At 40.1% G+C, this 23750-nt stretch overlaps 2 protein-coding genes across 4 annotated transcripts in view; one reads left to right on the plus strand and one right to left on the minus strand.

Moving 5' to 3' along the window:
- The window catches only part of adgrd1 (adhesion G protein-coupled receptor D1), a 39063-nt gene extending 29078 nt beyond the window's left edge, over positions 1-9985 (minus strand). The window contains exons 1-10 of one of the 2 annotated variants that reach the window (XM_050050092.1): positions 9671-9985; positions 9537-9573; positions 9057-9173; positions 8304-8402; positions 7764-7886; positions 7484-7660; positions 4915-5172; positions 1821-1888; positions 1161-1304; positions 982-1032 (exon numbers count right to left, since the gene is read on the minus strand). In XM_050050092.1, the coding sequence (XP_049906049.1) occupies positions 982-1032; positions 1161-1304; positions 1821-1888; positions 4915-5172; positions 7484-7660; positions 7764-7886; positions 8304-8402; positions 9057-9173; positions 9537-9573; positions 9671-9724 (1128 nt within the window). In that variant the 5' untranslated portion in view covers positions 9725-9985. The remainder of the gene's footprint in view (positions 1-981; positions 1033-1160; positions 1305-1820; positions 1889-4914; positions 5173-7483; positions 7661-7763; positions 7887-8303; positions 8403-9056; positions 9174-9536; positions 9574-9670) is intronic. The other variant, XM_050050093.1, reaches the window with a different exon arrangement.
- A 1144-nt stretch (positions 9986-11129) lies between these two features.
- On the plus strand, positions 11130-21887 carry stx2b (syntaxin 2b). Of its 2 annotated transcripts, XM_050050094.1 has the most exons (11): positions 11130-11520; positions 11600-11674; positions 11750-11849; positions 12579-12653; positions 12760-12833; positions 13193-13301; positions 17519-17592; positions 17793-17930; positions 18104-18214; positions 18399-18518; positions 20279-21887. In XM_050050094.1, the coding sequence occupies exons 1-10, from the start codon at positions 11491-11493 to the stop codon at positions 18492-18494; spliced, it is 882 nt and encodes a 293-aa protein (XP_049906051.1). In that variant the 5' UTR covers positions 11130-11490; the 3' UTR covers positions 18495-18518; positions 20279-21887. The 2 variants fall into 2 exon arrangements, with proteins under 2 accessions (XP_049906051.1, XP_049906052.1); XM_050050095.1 differs by lacking the exon at positions 18399-18518 and having other exon boundaries at positions 11131-11520.
- Positions 21888-23750: the final 1863 nt, after the last annotated feature.

The raw sequence follows: 23750 nt of genomic DNA on the forward strand, positions 1-23750 counted from the left end.
ATAGCGTCAATTTGAGGGAGTTGCAGAATCCAGTGTATTTAGAGCTAAGACTCAGGATATCTCTGCCTATTGTGCGTTGATTTTGACCATTCTTTATAAACTGTCTTTTGTGAGTCAGCCAGCTTTATGGGAGTGCAATGTAGAGCCGGAGTACCCCTTTAATTGACAATAATAAACCAGCAAGAAAATGCTTTTTCATATCCAATATAGGTTGAACAAATAACCATTTAAAGTGAGACTGTAATTTTTGCCAAACAGCTGCCACTGTGGCAATCAGGGGATAATGTTTGATGCTAAGCACTTTTTAGCAGTAAGCTATAATGCTAACCATTTTTGATCAAATTCAATCAAATTAGATCAAATACAATGGTTTGAAAACATTACTCAGGTCATATAGTGTTGATTTAAGGTCCTACAAAAGCTTGACAAATGGTGAATTTTCTAACACTCATCATGAATCTGATCAGAGACAGTAATCAGAGGAGGCTTTACCAAACACTTTATCTACTGTCCAAGTTTTGCGTTCTCATACGTGAACATCTGTTTCAGCTTGCTCCTGCAAAAACAAGCATGCTTGTTCTGAGCACTCAATGTACTGAAACCACACACTTGCTCAGAAAGTCTTTCGTCTAGAAACAGTGTGTTTGTGTATAAGTGTCTGCAGATTTGGTCAGGATGAATGTACAGTACGGGACGCTGCAAATTTACATTGACAGCATTGTGTTGTAGAGCACTTTATAGTCATCAGTACTATCTTATACAATTTGCACCACTGGGTTTGACTGTATACTGTAATCCTGTGTGGGGGCACACTGCCAGGCGCTGTTATTGCTGCTGGCACCACTTGTGCCAAAATATGCAGTGTTAAAATCTCCAACTCATGGATCCCTTAAGTGCCTTGGATTAAAGTATTCACCAAATTGCATATGTTACATTATGTCATGTTTGAACATTGCACAACAACAGTGTGAACTCATTTACCTCAGGCAGTCCTGGAGAGGACAGCACTTCTTCCACACTTTTGAGAAAAGCCTGGGTGGAAGAAAAATGGACATCACGGAACTGTTGCATCATATGCGCATGGGTGGGCATTGTGTCTGTGTGTGAACTGGTTTAAGCAACTGTAACATGTGTGTGTGTGTTGGACTGTGCTCTAAGACCTGTGTGAGGTTGTTGGCAGTGTTGTGAGGAATGGTCCTATTGGGCAGCGCCTTAAGGAAGTACGGCAATGACTCTGGGTCCTGGGAGCTTTGGACCTCCTCACGCTGACTGCTGATGACAGGAGGACTCACTTCAGTGGCTCTCTGGGGAGACAACACATCAGGCATCAAATGAAGTTTACTATCACAAGGCAGTTTCCAAAGGAGCGCTCAGTTCCAACATACACAGGATGTTTAGTGACTGAAAGCCTAAGTTCGGGAAATACTCATTGGACAAATGATTCAGTGTTGCTCTTTTTCAGCCTAGTGCCCTACAGGGAGCCATTTTGTGCGTAGTGTTGAGCAGCTGTCTCCACTTTCTTCTATTTCTTTATCCGTTTCTACCTCCAAAGCCCCTTTAATAAACAGGACAGAATCTATTTACATGTGGTCTTGATATCCTTTTTTCCAGCTCCTCTGTCTTTAAAAGGAATCAGCAGCTCGATAAGAAATTTACTGTTTGCACTGTGTATGTTCTGGCCTCAATACTGTATGCAAAAGCTCAGACTATTTCTAAGTGGAAGCTATATCTATGAATAGATAATTCTCACATGTACTTTTTTACAATTACATTTAGGCATTACATCTGTTTTATTGCAAGGTCAGAGATGACAAACTTACAACTGTTGGTGTAGTTGAAGTGACTTCTTTGGAGACTGTGGGTGTTGTGACAGGGACTATGGGCTGACCTACAAAAGAAAATACAAAGAGCTGTGTTACAATATAATAAGAACCCATGGGCAGATTATGAGACAAAAGGCCACTGGGCACAGACTCTGTGACCCCTCTGACCTGTGGTGTTCCCCAAGGCTCCATCCTTGGCCCCTTGTTGTTCTGCATATACATGCATCCGCTTTGTCACATCATAAAGAAATACAATATCCAGTACCATTGCAATGCATCTGACACACACATTTTTGTTCTGTTAAAAACCAGCGAAGAAGTATTTTAATGTATTTTAATCATCTTTTATCCTGTCTGTCTGACATTAAGTGCTGGATGTCCCAAAACCTTCTCCAGTTAAATGACAGTAAATCAGAAATAATCCTCTTCGGTCCTCCAAAGTCAATCACTATTCTACAAAACCATCTTGGCCTCCAATCTGCAAATGTCAAATCTGCAGCCAAAAACCTTGTTATGATGTTTGACATTGACCTCTCCTTTGATAAACAAATTACAAGCATTGTCCAGTCCTCTTTCTATCAATTAAGAAGCATCTCCAAAATCAGGTCCTTTCTCTTGGCACAATCTTGAGAAGGTCATCCATGCTTTTATTTCTTCACGGTTAGATTACTGCAACTTATTGTATTCAGGATTGTGCCAAAAAGCCATCTCACAGATTCAGCTCATGCAAAACACAGCTGCTCAGCTTTGAATAAACACTAGAAAACATTACTATATCAGCCCTGCTTCAGCCTCTCTTCACTGGTTCCCAGTCAGTTTTAGAATTGATATATTATGTTTCTGATCACTTTTAAAGCTCTTGATGGCTTTGCCCCCAGTTACATTGCTGAGATGCTGCTCCCGTATGAGCTAGGGCACAGCCTTAGATCCTAAAGCAGGGCTCTGTTGGCTGATCGTGGGTCTTGACTCAAAACTAAAGGTGACCCGGCTTTTGCAGTCAAGGCCCTTCAGCTCTGGAACTCCCTGCCTGAGAGTGTGAGGCTTGCTGAATCAATTACATCTTTTAAATCGCTTCTTAAAACTCATCTGTTCAAAAAAGCATTTTATTAATTTCAGCACACGCTATTTTATATATGTCTCATTTCATCATTTCTATTGTTATTAGTTTGTGTTATCATCGGTTATTGTATTCTTTTATTTTGTTTGACTCCAACTGTTCGATTGCTAAAACTCAGTGTAATCTACAGGGCAATTTGTTGCCAACTTTGCTTATCTGCTTCAGTGATGGAATTTTATCTTTATTTTGTTTTTATCGTTCTTTGTATTTCTTTAGATTGCCTCATTTATTTGCTTGAATCCTGCATTGTCTTAAATCCAGTATCAACCATGTGAAGCACTTTGTAACTTTGTTTTGAAAAGCGCTATCATTATTATTATTATCATTATAAAGAAGACCCCATCACCTTTCCTACATAGACACACAGACTTTAAAGTTGTTTATCTTCTTATTGTTGTTGTTTCTTTGTAGTTGTCATGCATCTCTTTGTAGTCATTTTAAGTAACTCTGAAGTTGTTTTGTGTCTCTTAGGGGTTTATATTAGGTCTCTGTAGTCATTTTGAGTCTTTTTGTAGTTTTTTAGGTCTCTTTGTAGTCATTTTGTGTCCCTTTGTGGTTGTTTTGCCCCTTTTCATAGACATTGTGTGTATCTGCAGCTGTTTCGCATCTCTTTGTAGCCCCTTTGTGTCTCTTTGTGGTCATTTGGTTCATGTCTCTTCTAGTGAAATTTTGCATGTGAAGGCCATGTGGGCCCCTGACACTTTGGGCCCTGGGGCCTGTCCTTGGTAGGTCTGTTCAGTAATCCATCCATGTAGGAACCACACTGGTGACGTGTATACAATGTGTTCAGTTTTGTAGCTTGGATATCCCCATTTGAGAAGCATTTCTGTTATTATATCCTTGGTTGAACTTGAGCAGGCTAGGCCGCTGTAGTGTAGCTGGATCGTATCACCATACAGCTCTCAGTTTATGAGGCTGGATCATGCCCAGTCATGAAAGGAGACAGATTACAACCTCCACAAAACTGGGATAATCAACCACATGATACTCCGCCACGAGCTTCTGTGCAAGGCTAAGATACATTTTATGTCTTTGTTATCATTTAATAAAAATGGCACTAACTAGCTACCAGAAAACTGCCATATATGGACGTACTTTAGAAGTATCAGTGTGAACCATTCCTGCTCTTCCTTGGTTCAATGCAACATTTTATATGTGTGCTCTGGAGAGGTAAAAATATTGTCCTGTAACCATAACAGTTGGGCTCTTTGCGTCTGGTCTGTGGAATATATTGCTTTTGGTAACGACTTCGGAGAAGAAATGAAGGCAATGTGCACTTTGTGCTTTGTCCATTGTGAGCAGATGAGGCTCTAAAAGTGCACAGTGTAGTTTGTATATACTTTTACCATACACACAAAGGAGGAGACAGCGTGCATTGTCACTAATCAGTATGTTTCATATACAACAATAAGTAATTCAGCCTACTAGCTATTTTATCAGGCTTTGACCTCTTCTCATACTAAAATTTGATAATATGTTTTTACCACACAGCGGAATGATATTAGTTCTAAGCTCTCATAAATGTCAACATGTTTTGTCCATTTATGGCACTCTACTACCAAAGGAGGTAAACAAGAGAACAAAAACAGTTAAGAGTCAAGGGTTTTTGTCCTAGCGTGTTATAGCCTGTCACATTAAATCATAATTATCTGCCCCCCTGCGACCTGCCATGCCACTGCACACTTCTCAATACTTATAAGGCAGAACTATGTGAGCCATGACACTTATATGGTGAAAGGTCATGACAATGTTTTTGCATGATGAGCCATTTGACAGGGAGCCGAGAGATATTTATACAGTTTAAACACTTGTTATGCACGAATGCTGTGGATGGAATGTAGTGGGGACAAGGATGGAAATTGCTTTTTAACCCTGTTTCCTCACAACAGAGTCAAGAGGGAGGACATATTTAAATAGATAGGCCACTTCCCAGAATGATGGGAAAACACTTTCCAGTAGAGCGTCATGTCCTACCTGTGGCTGCACTGTAGTAGAGCAAAATGTCGTGAGGTGAAAGGGCCCTCTCCCAGATGACAAACTCGTCGAAAGCGCCTGTTACGTAGTGACCATAGGCCCTGTCATTGCCAGTCCCGATGACAAGGTCAGGGTAGGGATCTCCGTAGTTCTCTGAGACACTGCCAACTGTGTCACCAACAGTGAAGGTCCCATTGATGTAGACTTTTAGACCATCCTTTTTCGTCCATGTGAAGAGAATGTGGGTCCAGTAAGGCCCTGAAAGAGGAAACATATGCAGTATGTATGATTTCTGTGGAATTATAAATAGCACACTAAATAAGCGCTGCAAATGTTAAGGCAATGCAAGAGTGGGCGATTAAAGCAAAAAACAGAATGAAATTTACTGAGCAGAACACAGGATTTCAGATGTTAGTATGGCTTTTCATCCAAAATATGTTTTTGTTTTTGCTGATGGTGACATGGTGGAACATTTCTATTCAAAATGTTCAGAGCTGTTACTAATGATTGTTTTTAATCTGCTGATTCTTTCTTCATTAATCCATTTTTCTATAAAATGTCAACATATAATAAATCAGCATTGCCAGATGTACAATAAATGATAATTATTGTAGACCTATTTGTGCGGTAATTTTGCCCTCTGTATGATGTACAATCAGTAATGCCGAAAGTGCCATAATCTGACCATTATGTGACACTTCCAATTTGTAGTTTTAAACTGAGTTTTCTTATTTGATGTCCCAATGTGACCAAAAGCAAAATACAGATCCTACAACTGTGTGTATGTATCTCTTCTCACAAGGCCTCTTTCCCACCAATCATGCTTGGCGTGGGCTATGATGAATGTGACTGGCAAGCCCCAATGTGGTTAGATTTGTCAAAAAAAAGCAATTGAAATACGTGAAATTACACATTTACGCCTACTTGTTCTCATGGTTATGAGTCGTGTATGATCATTTCCCCCTAAATACGATCATTTTAAGCCTCTGCTACGATAGTTAAACATTTCTAATCTGGCAATGCTGTGAAAAATATACATTGTCACTGACACATTCAAATTGCTTGAAATGCTGGAGTCAAGACATATTTGCATTTTGGCTGAGCTAGAAGAGATTACAGCCATGCTAGTGGCTCTGTGAGGCACACTGTTGCTTTGAGCTAAATGCTAATGTCAGCATCATAGACTGTAATCAGCATGCTACAATGAAAATGCTAGCAAATTAACGTTAATTAATTAAAGTTTAACAGGTATAATAACTATGTTCATCTTAGTTTAGAGTGTCAGCATCATAGCAATCGATTTCTGTTGTTACCGTGCTTGCTAAATAACACTAACGGCAAAGAAGGCCAAAAACTGAGCCTGGAAGGAATATCAATAGTTTTCCAGGTTCACCAAAGCTATCACAATTCATCTAGAACAAAGCTAGCTCAGTTGAAAATTGCTGAAAATTATGTTTAGTAAAAATTTTAGATATTGTAGAATTTGTCTTAATTATTTTATGAGTAAATCCTGTGTGCCTACAAGAACTTGAGGTCAGGGTCTGTTCTGGTCCTGCTAGCTTTCTCCTCTCCAGTCAGTTTTACACTACAAAGAACTTCCCCTTGTGTCTCTCAAGTAAATTGACAATGAGGGGAGTCTCATTAGACAACACATCTGAAAACACTTCCACCAGATGAGCAGAGCACCCAAAACACATCTCATTTGCGGTTAGAATACAAACCATATGTGCAAAAGACCAGTCCTACTTTTATGTTTTAACTCTGTCTTTCACTTTTTTATGTACAAAGAAGTATAATGAAATATTCTTAGCCTTCGATGATTATTATATTAGTCGTAGGGCACCTCAAGGTTCAGTCTTCAACATCAAAGCTATTCCTCATACTTCAGAAAGAACTGACACATGTCCTAAAACTTTGACATGTCACACTGTATGAGTACCAAATGACGTTTGATCCTCTGTAACAGAACACTCAAATCTAAATTAAGTTATGATGACGCCCCGTGAACACAACTTTGAGTAATTGCAGGGAAAACAAAGATGACAGAAGTCATTTGAGAACGAAATGCTAACTTGTAAAAGTTCCACATAACGTTATGCCTCATATGTTTTTTTCCCCACTTTGTCAAAACAGTTTACCTAACCATTTCATCTCATTTGAATCCAAATTTTATTTTCATAATTGGATTCAAAGTATTGGTCACACTCTGACCATTATTATGTTCAAATTTCATCTGACTTGACGTTTACTAATCACCAAACATTACTGTATTTAAGAGGGAAATGACCACATCTCGTTACACGTCCACAATAATTGTATGTTTTGTGAACAGCAGAAGAGCAAAAGCAAAAGATTTATGAAATTTTCCCTCGACTTGCCAAATCAACTGTCTGTGGCTGCATCTGGTTTCAGTTAACCAAACCATGAATGCAATTACACAACTAACAATTTATGGTTGAAAACAAAAAGCTGTATATTTCCAAGACGAAAATACATTCCTCACGAGTGCCTATGGGAAATGTAACTTAAAGAACAGTGTGAAATACAAAAGTAAATTTATCCACAGTACCTGGAACTTGGATGTTGGCCTTCCATCTGTGGTTGTTGCCTCGAGTGTAAAACTCCACATATCCTCCATAGGGGTTGGTGTAGACAGAGAAGCCATTAGAGATAACTTTCCCTCCAGAGGCTACAGCAAAACGGGACTCTGACTCATGGTTCTTCCAAAAAAAGGAGAAGGTAATCCCTGGAGAATGATGAAAAATCACGTCAATAAAAATGACTGACATGGAGTGAAAATAATTAGTGTTTTGGCAAATTATGGTATGCAGAAACTACGCTGCGCTCACCCTCAGGCCCACACCAAGTAGGGTCACTAATGCATGAGTTCTGGTAGTTTCCGAAGTGGAGAAAGGTGCCACCGTTATCTCCATTCAGAAAGATGCCCTTGTTGACCATTCCTTCAACAATATCTGCAGCAGAGCAAAAATCAAAGGCATCATCTCACTTGAAATGATGAGCCGGGGTGGTCTACTTAAGTGCCAAAATATTCCGAATGTTCAGTTCTCTGTTCATCCAGCAAATCAAATTATAAGTCTCTTAATAGTCAACTAGTCATAAATTGTTTTTGCAGCTGATGAACATGAGGATTTTACAGCTTTCTTGGTATCTCATAAAAGAATACAAAGGCATTAGACAAGTGTGTACAGTGTGTTACAATTCTGGTTTGACTAAATGAACAATGGCAGATATTTAAAAGGCCAAGAATCTCCTCATCTCGTGCTGCACAGACAAAAGACTGCACAACCAAGTCCAGACACAGAGGACAACAGGGAGTGGTGGGTGACGCACAAATGAATTTCAGTGAGCGGAAAGTGATTGATCCTCACCTACTGTTGCAGAAATGTTAGTGTAGGCAGAGTCATTGGTATACACATAGGAAGAGTTATGGGAGGAAGGGAGCACAGTGTGGTTGTGGATTCTGAGAGCTGGACAAAGACAACGGAGAGAGACAGTGATTCACACCTATAGACACATGACAGAAGGCACAAGAGAACGGTGAGAGGAAGACAACAGGAGGGACGTGGTGCGCAGGTATGAGACAGAGTGATGCTGAGCTGAGTGCAGAGTGGCAGCGCTCAAAGAGGTTTCGCTCTTTTCCTCTTTGTTTGAGGATTTTCCTTGACTCAGAGTGGCTTCACACATCATACTCAAGTCTATACCTGATCCCTCTTTAACTTTAACATTTTTATAAACACTTGCCATGACCTATGTAGTGACAGCATTGCTGCAAACTCAATGCATGTGGAAGAAGTTATTGTCTTTCAGTCTGTCGCCAATTAAAACAACTCTAAAATGCAGATTAATGATCTTTTACCACCTCCAGATTATGGGATACTGCATGTAAAATATTGCAGCATTAAGTTCCTTCACAGACTAGATATTTAGCTTTATAATTTCACCAATAAATCCAACATACAATGTACACTCTCTGAACACAGCAGCACATTTAACAAGCATGATGGCTATGGCTGGAAGGTGGGTGATGAAAAACAGCTTAAGACCATGCAGAGAGCAATCAGAAAAAGACATTAGGATTGTGCATTCCCATGACAGTCTCTTTATGTATGGTGTGCACATACTTATGTTACTTCCGTTAACATAACCTGGTCTGTTTCCAATCTGGTCCCACAGTTCATGGATTCCGTCCACAGCATCAAGGGGCCAATAATGTGAGGCCGTGGCCAACACCTGCAGGCCTGGACGGAGAGTTCACGGGTAAACAAGCATCCAGAGAGGGCTTTTCCCCCAATCAAGCTGTGCCCCATTACTCAAAATTGATTTTCCTGGCACTCCATTTTGGATTTTGGGGGGATTAAAAGCTTGATAATAATGAACCCAACAGCTGTAAGAGTTACACAAACTGCTCTAATTAATGAGTAGGGTAATAAACAAATCAATAACACTCTCTGGTTCTGCAGTTAGCAGATGGTAAAAACTTTTTAGGGTGCATATTTCTAAATATATAGCTGTATATTGTAATCATATTTAAATTTGGTAACTTAAAACAGTTTGGGAATATTAATGAAATCACGCCATCCACACAAAAAATGCATTACTACCTGGATGCTTCACAGGTTGTACCACTTGAGCATAAACCTGTAAAGAAATCAAATGTATTTGTAGAAGAACTATGCAAAAGATGATCAGACTATAATATGAGAGGATGGGACTATAACTGTGTTCATGAGTTTACCTTAATACACGAGACAAAAGCTGTAAAAAAGTGAATCCGCAAAGAAAATTCCATTACTTTTAGAAATTGTAGCAGTCCTCTCTAAAACAACTGTTAAATCCCCAAATGAAGATGAATCCAGGAGGAGTTGCTCATTATTCCAAGTTGTGTCAACCTCTGATCAGTCCATGTGTCCACACTTTGAAATACAGATAAATAATAATAACAGCTCTAGAGCAAAAAAAAAAAAAAATCAATTCAGTGTTCTGGTATGTGGGAGAAAAACTTCAAAAGTTTCCCTCTCATGATAAAAATCTGAATCCCAGCTTCCACGTCCACGCAAAAAAAAAAAAACTGTAATCCGTGGTCTTTGTCTCTACAGTGAACTAGTTTCTTTGAGTTTCTGTGGCTGCATCTGGAAATGGCAAGAAGCAGAGAAGCCCCGTACTGGCTTGTTGGACTGAACGTGGGAATTGCAAAACGTGATGTCATTTTTGGATCTTCTGAGGAGGGGCGTTGGAGCTGTGCGTAAATGGCATTACTTCTGCGTAATTGGAGATTGCGCGGGGAATGAATGAGATCAGGATCTGCACCGCGCGACCCAAGTGCTGTTTAGATAAAAGATACGTATTAATATGTGGTCTCATGACTAGTTTCGATATTGAGTTAAACTACAGGACAACACCCCGGACTCTTTGGGAACAACAGGGATGCTGCTGAGGGTGGGTGGTTACTGTGACAGTTTACAGAAGGACAAACAGACCCAGAGCTCACTGGGGTAGCACAGATGCAGTATCTGCAACACTGCAAAACACTTTTTATGAGTCGCCTGATGGGTTTGTTTAATTTTGAACTGCAACCACTCAGAGATTTAACAAGATAACTTACCTCACACTTAATCAATATCATGAGAATCTTGTCTGTCAGTGAGATGTGGGTCACAGTTCGTCCTGTGTTACTTTTTAAGGTAAAATACTGATAGTTTGGAGGATACCTTCAGGTGGGAGAGACATCAAAAGCACCGCTAGTCCCGTCACATGCTACCAAGGTCAATTTGCATACATATCAAGGTAAACAGCGCCACCGTGTGGCCAGATGGCTGATGGTTTGGTGGCCGCCCAGCCAGGCCCATCAATTATTTATTAAACCTTCTCGCGTAACTGCCTGGTGGTGTGTTTGCTGTCAAAGTAAAAAAAACAAAAATAAATCTGTTTTCATATAATAAACCACAAAAGACTCATGCACCGTGTCACAGTGTTTTTTTTAATGGAGGTAATATAATATTTCCTTTTCTCCTACTTTCAACCTCCCAAAAATATAATAGGATTACATTCATTTGGTTTGTTTATCATGATGGTCTGATCAAATTTAATTGAGGGTGGACTAGTTTCACCCCCCTGAGGCAGAGTATGGGGGAGGGAGGGTGAGGAAGAGAAAGGCAGAGAGGTGGGAGAGGAGGAGAGGCGTATCCCAGGGAAAGAGATACCGTGGATCTGTTACGCGTCCTTTGCGCTTGTGTGGTGAGAAATATCGGCACAGAGTAAACCAGAAACAGTCACTTTTTACCTTTATTTTGTTGGACTTTAACTTCTCAGCGCTGGATTTTGGATCCAGTTTTACTTGGATTAAAACTTTTTAGACCTGACGCACTCTCTTCCTATTTCTGTCGCCGGAATAACGCTGCTGGAGTAGGTGTGCTGCGTTTCTCATCTCCATCCAGCCGTCTCGACCTCAGCGCACAGTAAGGTGGCTCAATGTTACTTTACACATGGAGACTTACAGAATGACCTAGCGGGTGTTTTACCAGAATTATCCAGGCTGGAGACGAGCTGATCGGTGTGATGAAGGATCGACTGGCTGAACTGAGTGCTGTGAGTGACTGCTCTTGCTTTAGTTGGATACAGATTGACAGGTGAAACCAACAAAGTCACACACACATTTTTCTTTCAGGGTAGGACACGAGCAGAGGAGGATGTTGCAGTCGCAGTGGACAGAGATGGCTTCATGGAGAGCTTCTTTCGAAGGGTGGGTATCACTGCAACTTCCGGGGGGGGGGGGGCAGATGATTCAAGATACCTGATGTGTTATTGATTGGTTCAGGTGGAAGAAGTCAGAGGACTCATCGATAAGATCTCCTACCAAGTGGAGGAGGTGAGGAAGATGCACAGCATGATCCTGTCTGCACCCAACCCAGATGACAGTAAGTGTGTGGAGACAGAGAGCATTTGATTGTCTTGATGTTTCATTTGTGCATTCAGTTTTAATGAGAACTGCTCGGCTTGAGTTCAACTTTTGAGGCACAGAGTGAAAATGTCTCACTTCCTTTGTTACTTTTTCTTCCTCATTGTGAATGAATGGCTGCCTGGCCGGAAACCTGTAAAGGAAATGGCTCCATTTTGCCCCAGAACTCATTGTAGTTAAGGCTTAGACAAGGACCTTGTAACTGTCAGGGATTCCAACATGCTGTCATTTGCAGATGTTCGCAGGCACCAGCATATATTGTCTCCTACCAATCAGACACAGTTCTCAAGTATTTCTAAAGATTTAAAGCTCTATAACAACGACAACAGTGTTACTTCTGGATGCACTCAGTTCCTGGCTTTTGTTCAGCGTGTGAGCCTGAGGACCCTGCAAGACAAAGGGCCAGTTTACAGTGCCATGGCATCATCAGTGATTATGTTTAATGTAACACAGTACAGTGTTTTAAGATCCATGACGTGGAAAGGGTCACCAGGGAAAGAAACAAAGAGCTTTGTGCTGTGTGTGACCTCTGTAATATTGCCACAGGGTTGTTGCCAAGTTACAAGATGAAATCACAGTAAATTCAATATTTACTGGAGAGAGAGGCGCAGTGATTAGCTGGATGACATGATTTTTCCTCATCAGCAAACCAAGTCTGACGTGTTTCCCTGTTTGTGTCTGTGCGAAGGAACAAAGGACCAACTGGATGCACTGACCAACGATATCAAAGGGAACGCCAACGTGGTGCGAACCAAACTAAAATGTGAGTTGAACCATGGCGTGATTGTCACATTTACTGACTACACCGTAAAAAAACTGATGTTGCCCACTGTTGTGTAATGTTTTATCGTAACTGTCTCTCTGTAAAGCCATGGAGCAAAGTATGCCCAAGGATGATGTTGCTAATAGATCGTCTGTCGACTTCAGGATCCAAAAAACACAGGTGAGGACACAGTTAGATGACGGTGAACTCCTCACATACACATAACCTATCCTGCTCATACATGATTGTCATTCAGTCAGTTGTACACAAACATCAGGAGGGAAATGGGGACAACTGTTACCTTTACCTGACACACTCTCTCTTTTACAAGATGTGTTTTTAGATTGGCTTCTTTGCATTGCTTTTGTTTGGGTGTAATTTTGAACCTCAAACAGAAATACCCATAAAATGTACTTTTAATTCCAACACTGTACTTGTCTTTTACAAAACTGCTTTGTGGAGTATCCAAGTCGTAAAAGTCTGCACTCTGAAATGCCCACGTTCTCACCCTCTGTCCTTGTGTCTTCACTTGTCCTCAGCACACAGTGCTGTCCAGGAAGTTTGTGGAGGTCATGACCCAGTACAATGAGACTCAAGTGTCCTTTCGGGAAAGAAGCAAAGGAAGAATCCAGAGGCAGCTGGAGATAAGTACGTGAAAAATAAATGGACCCTCTGAACTCTCATGGGGCTAGGAATTATGGGTTACATTTATAGAGTGGTCTTTGAAGCAATGATAATTAATGTAAATTACTTCTGCAAACAGGAAGTACTCTTGTTTTTCTAACACATCAATGGCTTCAAGTTGGTTGCTCGGTCAAGATTTGTAAATCAAGAGATAAAAGAGTGACAACTAAAACCTTGAAGCTGTGTTAGGACAGGATTCAGGAAACAGACCACACCGGTTTCCTCTCTGCGTCTCTGAGCACTAACCTAACTGTTGATAAACAGACACCAGCAGCAGGGCAGGGTTCTCTTTTGTGCACAAACCAAAGTCACTTATCATATCTAAACACTGGATTTTTGATGTTTTGTTAGTTTGGATGGAACCTTAAATGGTAACTTTAGTCTTTTTTAACCTGGACCTTATGTGGCGGGACTGGTTTTCCCATGTGTTTGTGTCTAAGTAACTAATGGCAACAACAGTTTTTGACATTGGTCCAGTAGTCAGCTGGCAATAGTGAAACAGGCTGCAACGTTACCACTTGAGGCATGCTTGCATTGTCAATTTACATCCATTGAAAGTGCTTGTTTTTGCCACTGATTAGCTCAGATTGTTATTCTAAGTGTCTGACAAGATTACAGAAAGGATCCATGCAGAGATAAACCTTTTTGTTAAGAGAGTAAAATCCTTTTTGTTTAGCCATAAACAGCCCCAAAATCGCCATCACAAAACCCACCAGACTCCTTTCAAATAAACAGCAATTTTATCATTGCCACTCACACTTCATTTAAAGTCAACAGATACAAAATAAAACTAACAAAACCATCTTGGTTGCTCTTCCTACTGTTCCAAGAATCACCAACTCTGATTTGGTTAAAAGAAACCTGGTGTCTGGTGGCTTGGGTTATAGCAATTTCAGGGCTGTTTCTGGTTTACCAAAAAGAATCTTACTCTTTAACAAAAAGGTCTATACTTGTAGTAATCCTTTCCATAATGTTCTCAGGCAATAAGAATAACAATTTGAGCCTGTCAGTGGCAAAAACAAGCCCTTTCAGTTGATGTAAATTGCCCCAAGTGGTTACATTGCGGCCTGTTGCACCGCTGCCAGCTGTGGCGCTCTCGCTCAACACAGTCACTTTGACACAAAAAATAGGGTTAAAAATACTAATGTTACCCTTTAAATGAGTAGTAGTTGTCGTAGTAGGATTGGTCAAAGAATAGGATATACAGTAGAGCACCCACCAGTTATATAATGAGGTATAAATACCAAGGGTTAGGTAGTGACAAACCAAAATGAATGAACATGTCTAGTATTAATGGGATGTGTAAAATAGCAGCATCTATCAAAACTACTTTTAGACAATATGAGATTTGGCATAGTGAAAAATGTGCATTCAACACATTTTTAGCATTCATAAAAACGTAATCATTTTAACTTGTGTTCAATGTGTTTGCTTTGGCAACCAGACCAGGTGATATTTTGCACCATTTGTCAGAGGGGTCTGTTCGATCATCTCTGTTCAGAATTACAATGAAAAACAAATGCAGAGAAGGTGTGTATCAGGTGCATTGCATTATGCACATGAGTAACACGAGACAATAGTGAAAGGCAAAAAAATAGGACTGTCTCTCAGAGTCCCTGCGGCCAGCATTAATGAGAGGCTCTAGTTCTCAACACTGCAGACGGAAGAGCCTGATACTGGAGACGCCTCGTTGTGTTTGCGTTGCCCGGGAAACGGGCAGAGGGCTCAGCAGCCTGTGTAACAGTAGTTCACCTGTCTTTGACACGGCTGCGTGAACCTCGGTCTGAGCTGTTGTGTGCTCACACCGTTCACTTACATCATTCAGAAGTGATCATTTTTAGTTGATGTGTATTGATAGGTTGTAATAGTTGCGTGTTTTATTGTGTTCGGCGCCGGCTCTCTGAGGATTAGCCAATGTAAAACGTGTGTGTCATACAGTAAGCACCTGCACAGAGATCTGTCTCTCCAGGGAGGGTGTTGTACAAGAGGAGGCATGGCTCCAGGAAAAGAAAGCTTTCTGTTTATAGAGTTTCAGCAGCTGTTTCTCTATGAGGGCTGCCGGCTTCCTTTGTTGCTCAGACACTTCTAAACTTAGTCACAAACACAACCCGTATCCACGAATAAGCTGAAAACCACAGCAGGAGCTGACTGTAATTAAACATTGAATTATCTCAATTAGCAGTCGGCTGAGAAATGCATCATTACCAACTGTTGCTCTGAGATTTGTAGTTTACTCGCAACATGTTTTGCTCTCAATGTTTATTACTCGCCAGTATTACAAAGCCACCATCATTTGATTCTTTAAAACATGCTAACAAAAGTCTTCAGTAGTAATTCTCAGTGTGTCTTATTTTAATGCTGTCAAACACATCATCAGTTTTTTTTTCACATTTGGAATGAAGTCTTAATTTGTTGTTTCATTAAACAATACATCTGTCACTAGATGGGGAAAAGTCAACATTGTGTTTGTAACAGCGTCCCCTGGGTGGATAACAGAGACATTATTTTTCTGTCAGCTCAATCGATAGAGCTACAATGAGGCTTCTTCTCCTCACACAGTGGGCTTTACACACAGCAGCTTCACAACACTGTCAGACAAATGAATTACCCTGGGATCAAGCGCACAACAGTATATATTGTACCAGGGCTAAGCACAGACATGTGGTGTTTACATGCTCAACATTAGTGCAACACACTACTCTGGGAGCTTTGTCTAAAGCGAGTTGTGTACTATTGTTTTAAAAGCATGCTACTGTAAAATCTGACAAGCTGATCTTACTTTAAAAAATCTAGGATAACAGTTGCCTTAAAAGGTAAGTAAACATACCTACCTTATGTCAAGTTATCTCTCCTTCATAAGTAAACATAACTTAAAGCTAACAGTTATATTTACTTACCTTTTTTAAGGCAGTTTCCTAGATGTTTTTAAATAAAATCAGTTTGTCAGATTTTACAGTCCCTAATTACAAGAGTGTGCATCAGATAATCAATCGTTTAGTCACAGACAGCTGTATAAACCATAACCAAATTGGTAGGCATAACTAGTCTTCTGATAAATAATGGATCAAGAGAGCTCAGTCCACTGGCCTTCCATATTTTAATGATAGATGCTGAATCTAAGGTCCAGAGCAAGAATAAAAGGGCATCTCATGACTCAAGTTTCTCCTAACAAGCTTGCTGCAGCCTTTTCACTATAAAATCTTCACAGATCTGTAAATTATATCTTATTTTCTCCAATAGCAGAAACCACATCATGTGTCTACTCTCTTGGAGCTACGATTTCTTCATCTAAAAAAAATAGCCCGATGTGAAATCTGGGGCGTCTTTAGATCATGGATCCAGACTTACTTAAAGGTCATTACACACAAGAATATTTAACAAACCTTTCTTAAAGCACTACCTGAATCCAGGATTTTTATGTTCGCTGTTATGCTGCCTATGACCATCAATGGCTATGTTTTAGCGATTTAAAACAAATGTGGGCCAGGGGCGTAAAGCGAAGGGGCAATGGCCCTTCCCTTCTTCCTGCCCTGCTTCTGGCACCCTTGCTCAAACCTCATCAATCTTTGAACTTGGCCTTGCTTCTGGTCTGAACTACACACTTGCAAAATTTCATGAGCCAAGGATGTAAAGCGGAGGGATAATGGACCGCTCCCTACTTTCAACACTCTTTCTCTGGTCCCCTTAGTCAGACAACACCCATCATCAAACTCAACCTTCATTTTGATCTCAACTACACACCTGTAGAGTTTCATGACCGCATCTTGCACAGTTGTGACACTGTCACATTGACAAAATTTGTCCACAGACAGACAGACAGACAGACAGACTATAAACACCTTGCAAAATACACAAAACAGCTTCTGTGGTAGTTCTTGCTACAACTGGTGTCACCAGGACCACATATCGCCTTGATGACACACGCACAGACTCACAAGGTGAAAACAATACCAGCTGTCGCAATGTTGTCACTGCTGGTTACACCAACAGGGCTTGTTTTGCATTTTTCACCATTAGAATAAAACTGTTGTAGTATGATATTTTAAAAACCAGAGGCTGGCTGAGGACAACCAGTTAAACAGTTCAAGAAACCAGCATGTCAGAAGCCCAGGCCCCATGCTTTTCCTTGCCACGAGTAGTGAATCAAATGGATAATCGTTGCCTGCTATGTATTATTTTAGCTGGAAGAGTGACCACCAATGAAGAACTAGAGGGCATGTTAGAGAGTGGAAATCCATCCATCTTCACATCTGATGTAAGTTTGCTCATACTTTACTGTGTAGTATACTGTTATTGCATTGCTGTTACTGCCATCTAGTGGTGGAGGAGGAGTAAATCATTTGGGGTGTGGTAGTGCGCTACTTGGCTTTTTTTTTTTTTACACACAGCTGGGAACATTTGTTTGGTGTTTTTGGATGAATTATTTTACCTTGTCCCTCTATCTGTCTCCCTCAGATCATTTCTGATTCCCAGATCACACGTCAGGCCTTAAATGAGATAGAATCTCGACATCAGGACATCATGCGCCTGGAGTCGAGCATCAGGGAGCTCCATGCAATGTTCATGGATATGGCAATGCTGGTAGAAACTCAGGTAACAGCTACATGTATTTTGAGGGGTTCATCAATAAATGCTGCTCTTTACAAGTTAGAAATGTAGTATTATTATTAACCAATGTCTAATTATATCTAATTTGTGATACTTAACAGTCACTATGTGTATTTACCAATATTACCAAGACAAAAGTCTGATTATTTGATTTACAGGGAGATATGGTGAACAACATTGAGAAGAACGTCTCCAATGCGGCCGAATACATTTGTAGTGCAAAAGAAGAGACCAAAAAAGCAGTGAGATACCAGAAAAAATCCCGGAGGGTATGTATTCCCTTTTAATTCCATGTTGCTAAATAGCCACACAAAACATTTGTAAATGTCAATTGTACAATATTACCACTTTAAACTACCATATGAATGTGTTTATGTTTTGTGTAAATGTTGTTATGGCACTGGTACTACTTTTAATTGGAGTTGAAATAACACCCTCTCCTTCCCTTGGCAGAAATACATTATCCTTGCCTTTGCTCTGTTGATCCTGCTTGCTGTCATTGCACTAATTGTTGGCCTGTCTGTTGGACTAACCAAACCCCCTGTATGAGAACTGCTGTGATTACAGCGCGAGGTAACACTACATACATCCAGCAACTTACACTCCTTAAAGGGGAACTTCACCCATTTAAAAATTCATACATGTTATTCTGAGTATTTGGGTACATTTTATGTTCTACAATAGTATGAATGAATGATTGACTTTACTTTAAGCAAAACAAAAATTGAAAACAGAACAAATATAATATCAATATAGAGCACATTTGGCTATAAAAAAGGAAACAAACATTCTGTGCTTCCACAAAATCAGTCTTCCATTCATTGTCTATAGAGCAGCTCCAGACTTTGTACCCTATGACATCAAGTTTGAGACTTAGGGCGCATTCACACCAGGATAGTCTGGGGGACTCGGTTCGATTGGGCAGGGAATACCAAAAGATTTCACACCTTCATTTGGTTTGGTTCACTTTCACACTGCACTTTTTAATGTGGACCAAACTGCCTGGACAACGTCACACAGTTACAACAGCTGCTCTTTTGGGGGCCGTATTGCCCGAAACAACCACTGACCAGGAAGAAAAAAAGCATGAGGAAGAAGAAAACCCGGTTCATCGATGGGCCAGGACCGAAAACGGAAATCCATCTCCTTTAGCCGGTGTGGTCACCACAAAACCAATGGAGCAACACCACATTTATGCAGTCTTTCGGTTTTTACTTTGGTGTTCAAACCTAATTGTTTTTTACCTCTGCTTTTCCCGGTTTGCGCTCTTGGCTTTGTTATTTTTCTCCCCAAAATGCACTGTGCTCTACGTCACTTCCACCCTTTGGTTCACTTCCCTTCTTTGGTTCACTTCCTCTCTTTGGTTCGCTGGATAGTCCATTTACATAACCCACCGTAAGCCTACTGCACCAGGGTTCACTTGCAAGTGAACCAAGACCCTCAGTTTTCAGGTGGACCAGGGTTTGCTCGATTGGTCCACACCAGAGTTCGAATGAGCGTTCACACCACTCCAAACAAACTGAACTATCCGTAGAAGTGGACCAGGGTTTGTATAAAGTGGACCAAACAGCGCCAGTGCGAATGCGTCCTTATTTTAGTTTGAGCCACATTTCTGGTTTTTAGAAAGAGTAGCTCATGTCCACAAATATTGTTTGACTTTTCCTAGGCTGTGGAAAAAAACATATTTGAATTTTTAATTCAGGTGGTGTTCCCCTTTAAACACAACATCCATCCATCCATCCATTCATCCATATATCCATGAATTCATCCAATAATTTAGCTGTTGAATGGTTTAAAGCAGTGATACTCAACTTGTGGCTTTTGGGCCAAAACAGGTGCGCCTAAGGGTGCTGGGTGGTCCGCCAACCATTTTCTAAATCACAGTGAAAATAAATAGATCCACATTGGGAATTTTCTTGTACTTTGAATGTAGATAATGTGCCAGGGTGCATTAAAAGCATCAAAATAGAGCTTATTTTTCAGAAAAGTACCAGAGGAGGATTCCCTCATGCCGATAGAAGTCTGGGCTAAGCCTGGATTTTTGATTTGATGTTCTCAAATCCTAGAAACGTCCCTGCATACACCTGACCTGTGTGGGGCTACTGTCACTGGATTTACTTCTTAGCAAAGATTAGTGAGGACAGCAAATGTTGGATGGTTGAAAACAGGCAGTTCATTTATTTATGATAAATATTATTAATGCCTGTTTATTAACCATCCCCTGGCCTCATGTCATTTTGCAAAAGTGGCCCCCAGGCAAAGCAAGTTGAGTATCCCTGGTTTAAAGGATACGTAATGCAGTTCTGACTCCTCTTCCCTTCTCTTCTTCACAGAAACTTCTCTGCCTTGCCATCTGTGGGGTCACAGGCTTACTCCTTTTACTCATCATGATATTTGGGAGTCTTTGAGTGATGGATTATTTGAGTCTCACCCTCACAGCAGTCAGGGAGTCAGCTCCTGTAGTGATGAAACTTCAGTAGCTTCATAATGAAACAAAAATAAGTCATTCACTATCCAGCAGCATTACAGAGAGGATCTCTTGACCACACTGAAGTGTAAGTATAATGTGTGTGTGATCCACTTTGCACCAGTAACTTCAGACCTCATGATTCACTGTTCTGGAGCGCTTCTGTACAGCTAGAACAAAGCATCCTGTCAGCACACATCCCTTAGCAGTGATATGATGAACACTGACAACACATCAGATTTATATACTGGTGTGTGTTCTGTATTGCTGCAATTTTTTTTTTTCATGTTATGTATCATTCTCAGACATTTCTTGATCTCATCACTGTAAAGGATGTTTTTGAAATAACTCTTTTCACCCTCTTGCTTATATTTAGAAGAGAAGATTGATATGCCTGTATGGTGAATATGAAGCTATCACTAGCAGCCAGATAGCTTAGCTTAGCTTAGCTTAGCTTAGCTTAGCATTAAGACTGGAAACAGAAAAACAGCCAGGAGTAATATGGCACGTTTACAGGTTTTACAGGGGGTTATGTGCCAGACGATTTCTTGGTCAAGCATGATGACTTCCTGGAGTCTTGTTGTCATCATGAGGTTGTCAGGCAACAAGTGGAAGTTCCAGGAGGTCATTTAACCCCTCGTAAAATCCACAGTATGTCAGTTTTACACTTCTGTTTGTGGACAGATTAAACAAACAACATATAACATGGTAGTAAGTAAGCCTTAGAGATGGTGGTAGGCTGAGGTTGTTGTCTTTGGACAGAGCCAACCTACCTGTTTCCCTTTGCTCAGAGTCTTTGTGCTATGCTAAACTTACCAGCTGCTGGCTGCAGCTTCATATTTAGCCTACAGAGTGATATTCATCTTCTCATCTTACTCATGACAAGAAAGTCATTAAGCTTTTTTCCCAAAATGTTGCTATTTTAATGCCTTAATATTCAAAAGATATAGTGACAATTCTCTTTATAAACTGATTGTATGATTTGTGTTTACATATATGCTCCTCTTCTCTTAAACCCTTTGTATATTCACTGTAATTCATGTGAATTGAATGTAAAACGACTACAGCTCAGGAGTCCTTTAGAAATAGAAAATTGTGAAAAACAAATAGGCCTATATATATTCTCTGTAAGCATTTCTAGTTAACCGTCTCAATCAGAAATATTTTCAGATCAGTCGAACAGAATTCATGTCATTCAGTAACTCTAAAGCAGCATCCATACTAAAGTGCCTTGTTGACATTTAATATGAAACCTTAACTTATTAAATATATTTATCATGATTATGGTGTGCTATGACTGAAATATTAATTGTGACAAAAGTCATACTACAACGTAGGATTCTTGGATGATGTTATTCAAGAGCACACTTTCATTTTGATATGTTCGATTATTTTTTATTTGTGAGTGATATCCTGTATTTTATATTGAAACAGAATTATTAAGTCATGTAATTAAAGATAAAGAGTAAAAAGTCTTTGCAGCGTGTATCGTTTCTTTATTTTCTTACATATTGAAGTTGAATTTATTAGTCATAAATACAGGATCACTTTGAAATTGCAAACACGTCTGAATTTGTCAGAAGTTATTTTATCAGTTTTAACAGGCCAGATATTTGGAGGTTGGAGGTTGGAGGTTTGTTTATAGGGAAACAGAAAGAAGCACAGGGTGCTGTTTACTTCAGGACTAATGAGCACTTTGCACAAAGCGCTTGACTTCCGTGTAATCAACCAAACAAGATTAGTGAAGAAAGTGGAAGTAGGTCCCCGGAGGGCGAGTTCTTTTCTCTCTTTGAATTAGATCAAAGGAAACTTCAGAGGTGCACTTAGAGTGAAATGCCAGTGAATGTCCTTAAAATCTGTACATGAGGGTGTTTTCAGGTCACTGAGCAAGACATCCTACATGTCATCTCAAGTGATATTATGAACTGTGATTTAACTTGGACGCAGCAGTTTATTTGGATGAGTCATTCCTGTGGCGAGTTGTAGGTGTGGGAAGCGTTGGTAAATGAATGCAAGTCTGTAGAAATAATATTATTATTAGAGGCAGGGAGGGTTAGCGTGTTGTTGTTTTGAAAAATATGATGAAATAATTCATTAGTGAAGTGTAGGCTTACACCATATTCTGTATTGTAGCCTGTGAGAGTACACTGTGTGACAGCCAGCAGGACTGAGAATGATCAAAATATGTTTGTGGAGCAGGCTGGCTTACTATAATAACCCACAGATATTTATACTTTCTATGTGTTGAAAATGTTCTTTGAAGCACATTTGCACAGTTGGTATCCTTAATGTTGCATTACTGTCTCCTTCCGGATATAGTCATTCTCAATGTCCATTTTTTTCCCCAAGTCATATAATTAGTCCAGTAGCTCTCATAACGTCAATAGCAATTTTATGCTCCACATTCTAATATACTTCTACAGCAGCCTCTACTCGCCCTGTTTTCTGTAATTGTGTCATCATCACTTAACTTTATTCTGTATATTTTCTGCATGTTGTTAGGAAATGCTTTGCTGTATCTTTTTCATGACATGACTATTTCTTTTTTGGTTACCTCTTTTGCCGATATGTCTGGTTTTTCATTGCCAGAGATGTTTGAACGTGATGGGCTCCACATGAACGTGATATTTTTTCCTTGACTAAGTGTTCTTGAGTTGGTGAGCAGGAGTTTATAAAGCAGATCCTGATGATTACTTGCTTTCATGTCTTAATGCCTGTGAGCACCTGTTCAGACAGTTTTATTGGCATCAACACAACAAGCAGTTAAACACTCAACAAATCTGTGGGGGATCCCACGCTTTACAAAAGTGACACATCCTCTTCCTCCATCATCTTGCCTAACTACCACATATCCTCCATATAAAACAAAATCCAAGTTAGGTTTTAACCAAGACTCTTGACAATGTCTGGTTCCTCTCTTCTACTAACTATAAACTGTTAAGAGCTCGCCCAGCTTTTCCGTCACACTTGTGTTGCAGGTCCACCTCTCCTCTCAACAGTTACAACACTTAACCCTCACTCAGTCTCCACACTTACAATAGCCATGTTACCCACCACACCTAGACAATCTTCTCTTTCCTTTGCATATCTTATGAAATCTAAAAAAATATAGCTCCTATGGGAAAACTTTTCTCTCAAACTCTGTCTCAGTCTCCTTTTGCTGACTTTCTTTTTAACTGAACTATTCCACACTCAAGTTCTCCACTGCTTCCTCCATATTAACATATTAATTGAGAGGAAGACTACTCCGGAAATTACCTCCTTGCAATCGCCGAACCTGTGTTCGCCCACTTTTCTCACTACTTTGACTTTTCAGACACTTATCATTTTCTTTGCCT

The sequence above is a fragment of the Epinephelus moara genome, chromosome 8 (genome assembly GCF_006386435.1).
Source record: "Epinephelus moara isolate mb chromosome 8, YSFRI_EMoa_1.0, whole genome shotgun sequence".
Classification (NCBI taxonomy): Eukaryota; Metazoa; Chordata; class Actinopteri; order Perciformes; family Serranidae; genus Epinephelus; species Epinephelus moara.

What these genes read in the sequence shown, in the direction of transcription:
- stx2b (XM_050050094.1), top strand. Translation starts at nt 11,491, where the DNA reads ATGAAGGATCGACTGGCTGAACTGAGTGCT. An exon ending in TGCACCCAACCCAGATGACA is followed by an intron (nt 11,850 to 12,578) that starts GTAAGTGTGTGG and finishes GTCTGTGCGAAG; the next exon opens with GAACAAAGGACCAACTGGAT. An exon ending in TCAGGATCCAAAAAACACAG is followed by an intron (nt 12,834 to 13,192) that starts GTGAGGACACAG and finishes ACTTGTCCTCAG; the next exon opens with CACACAGTGCTGTCCAGGAA.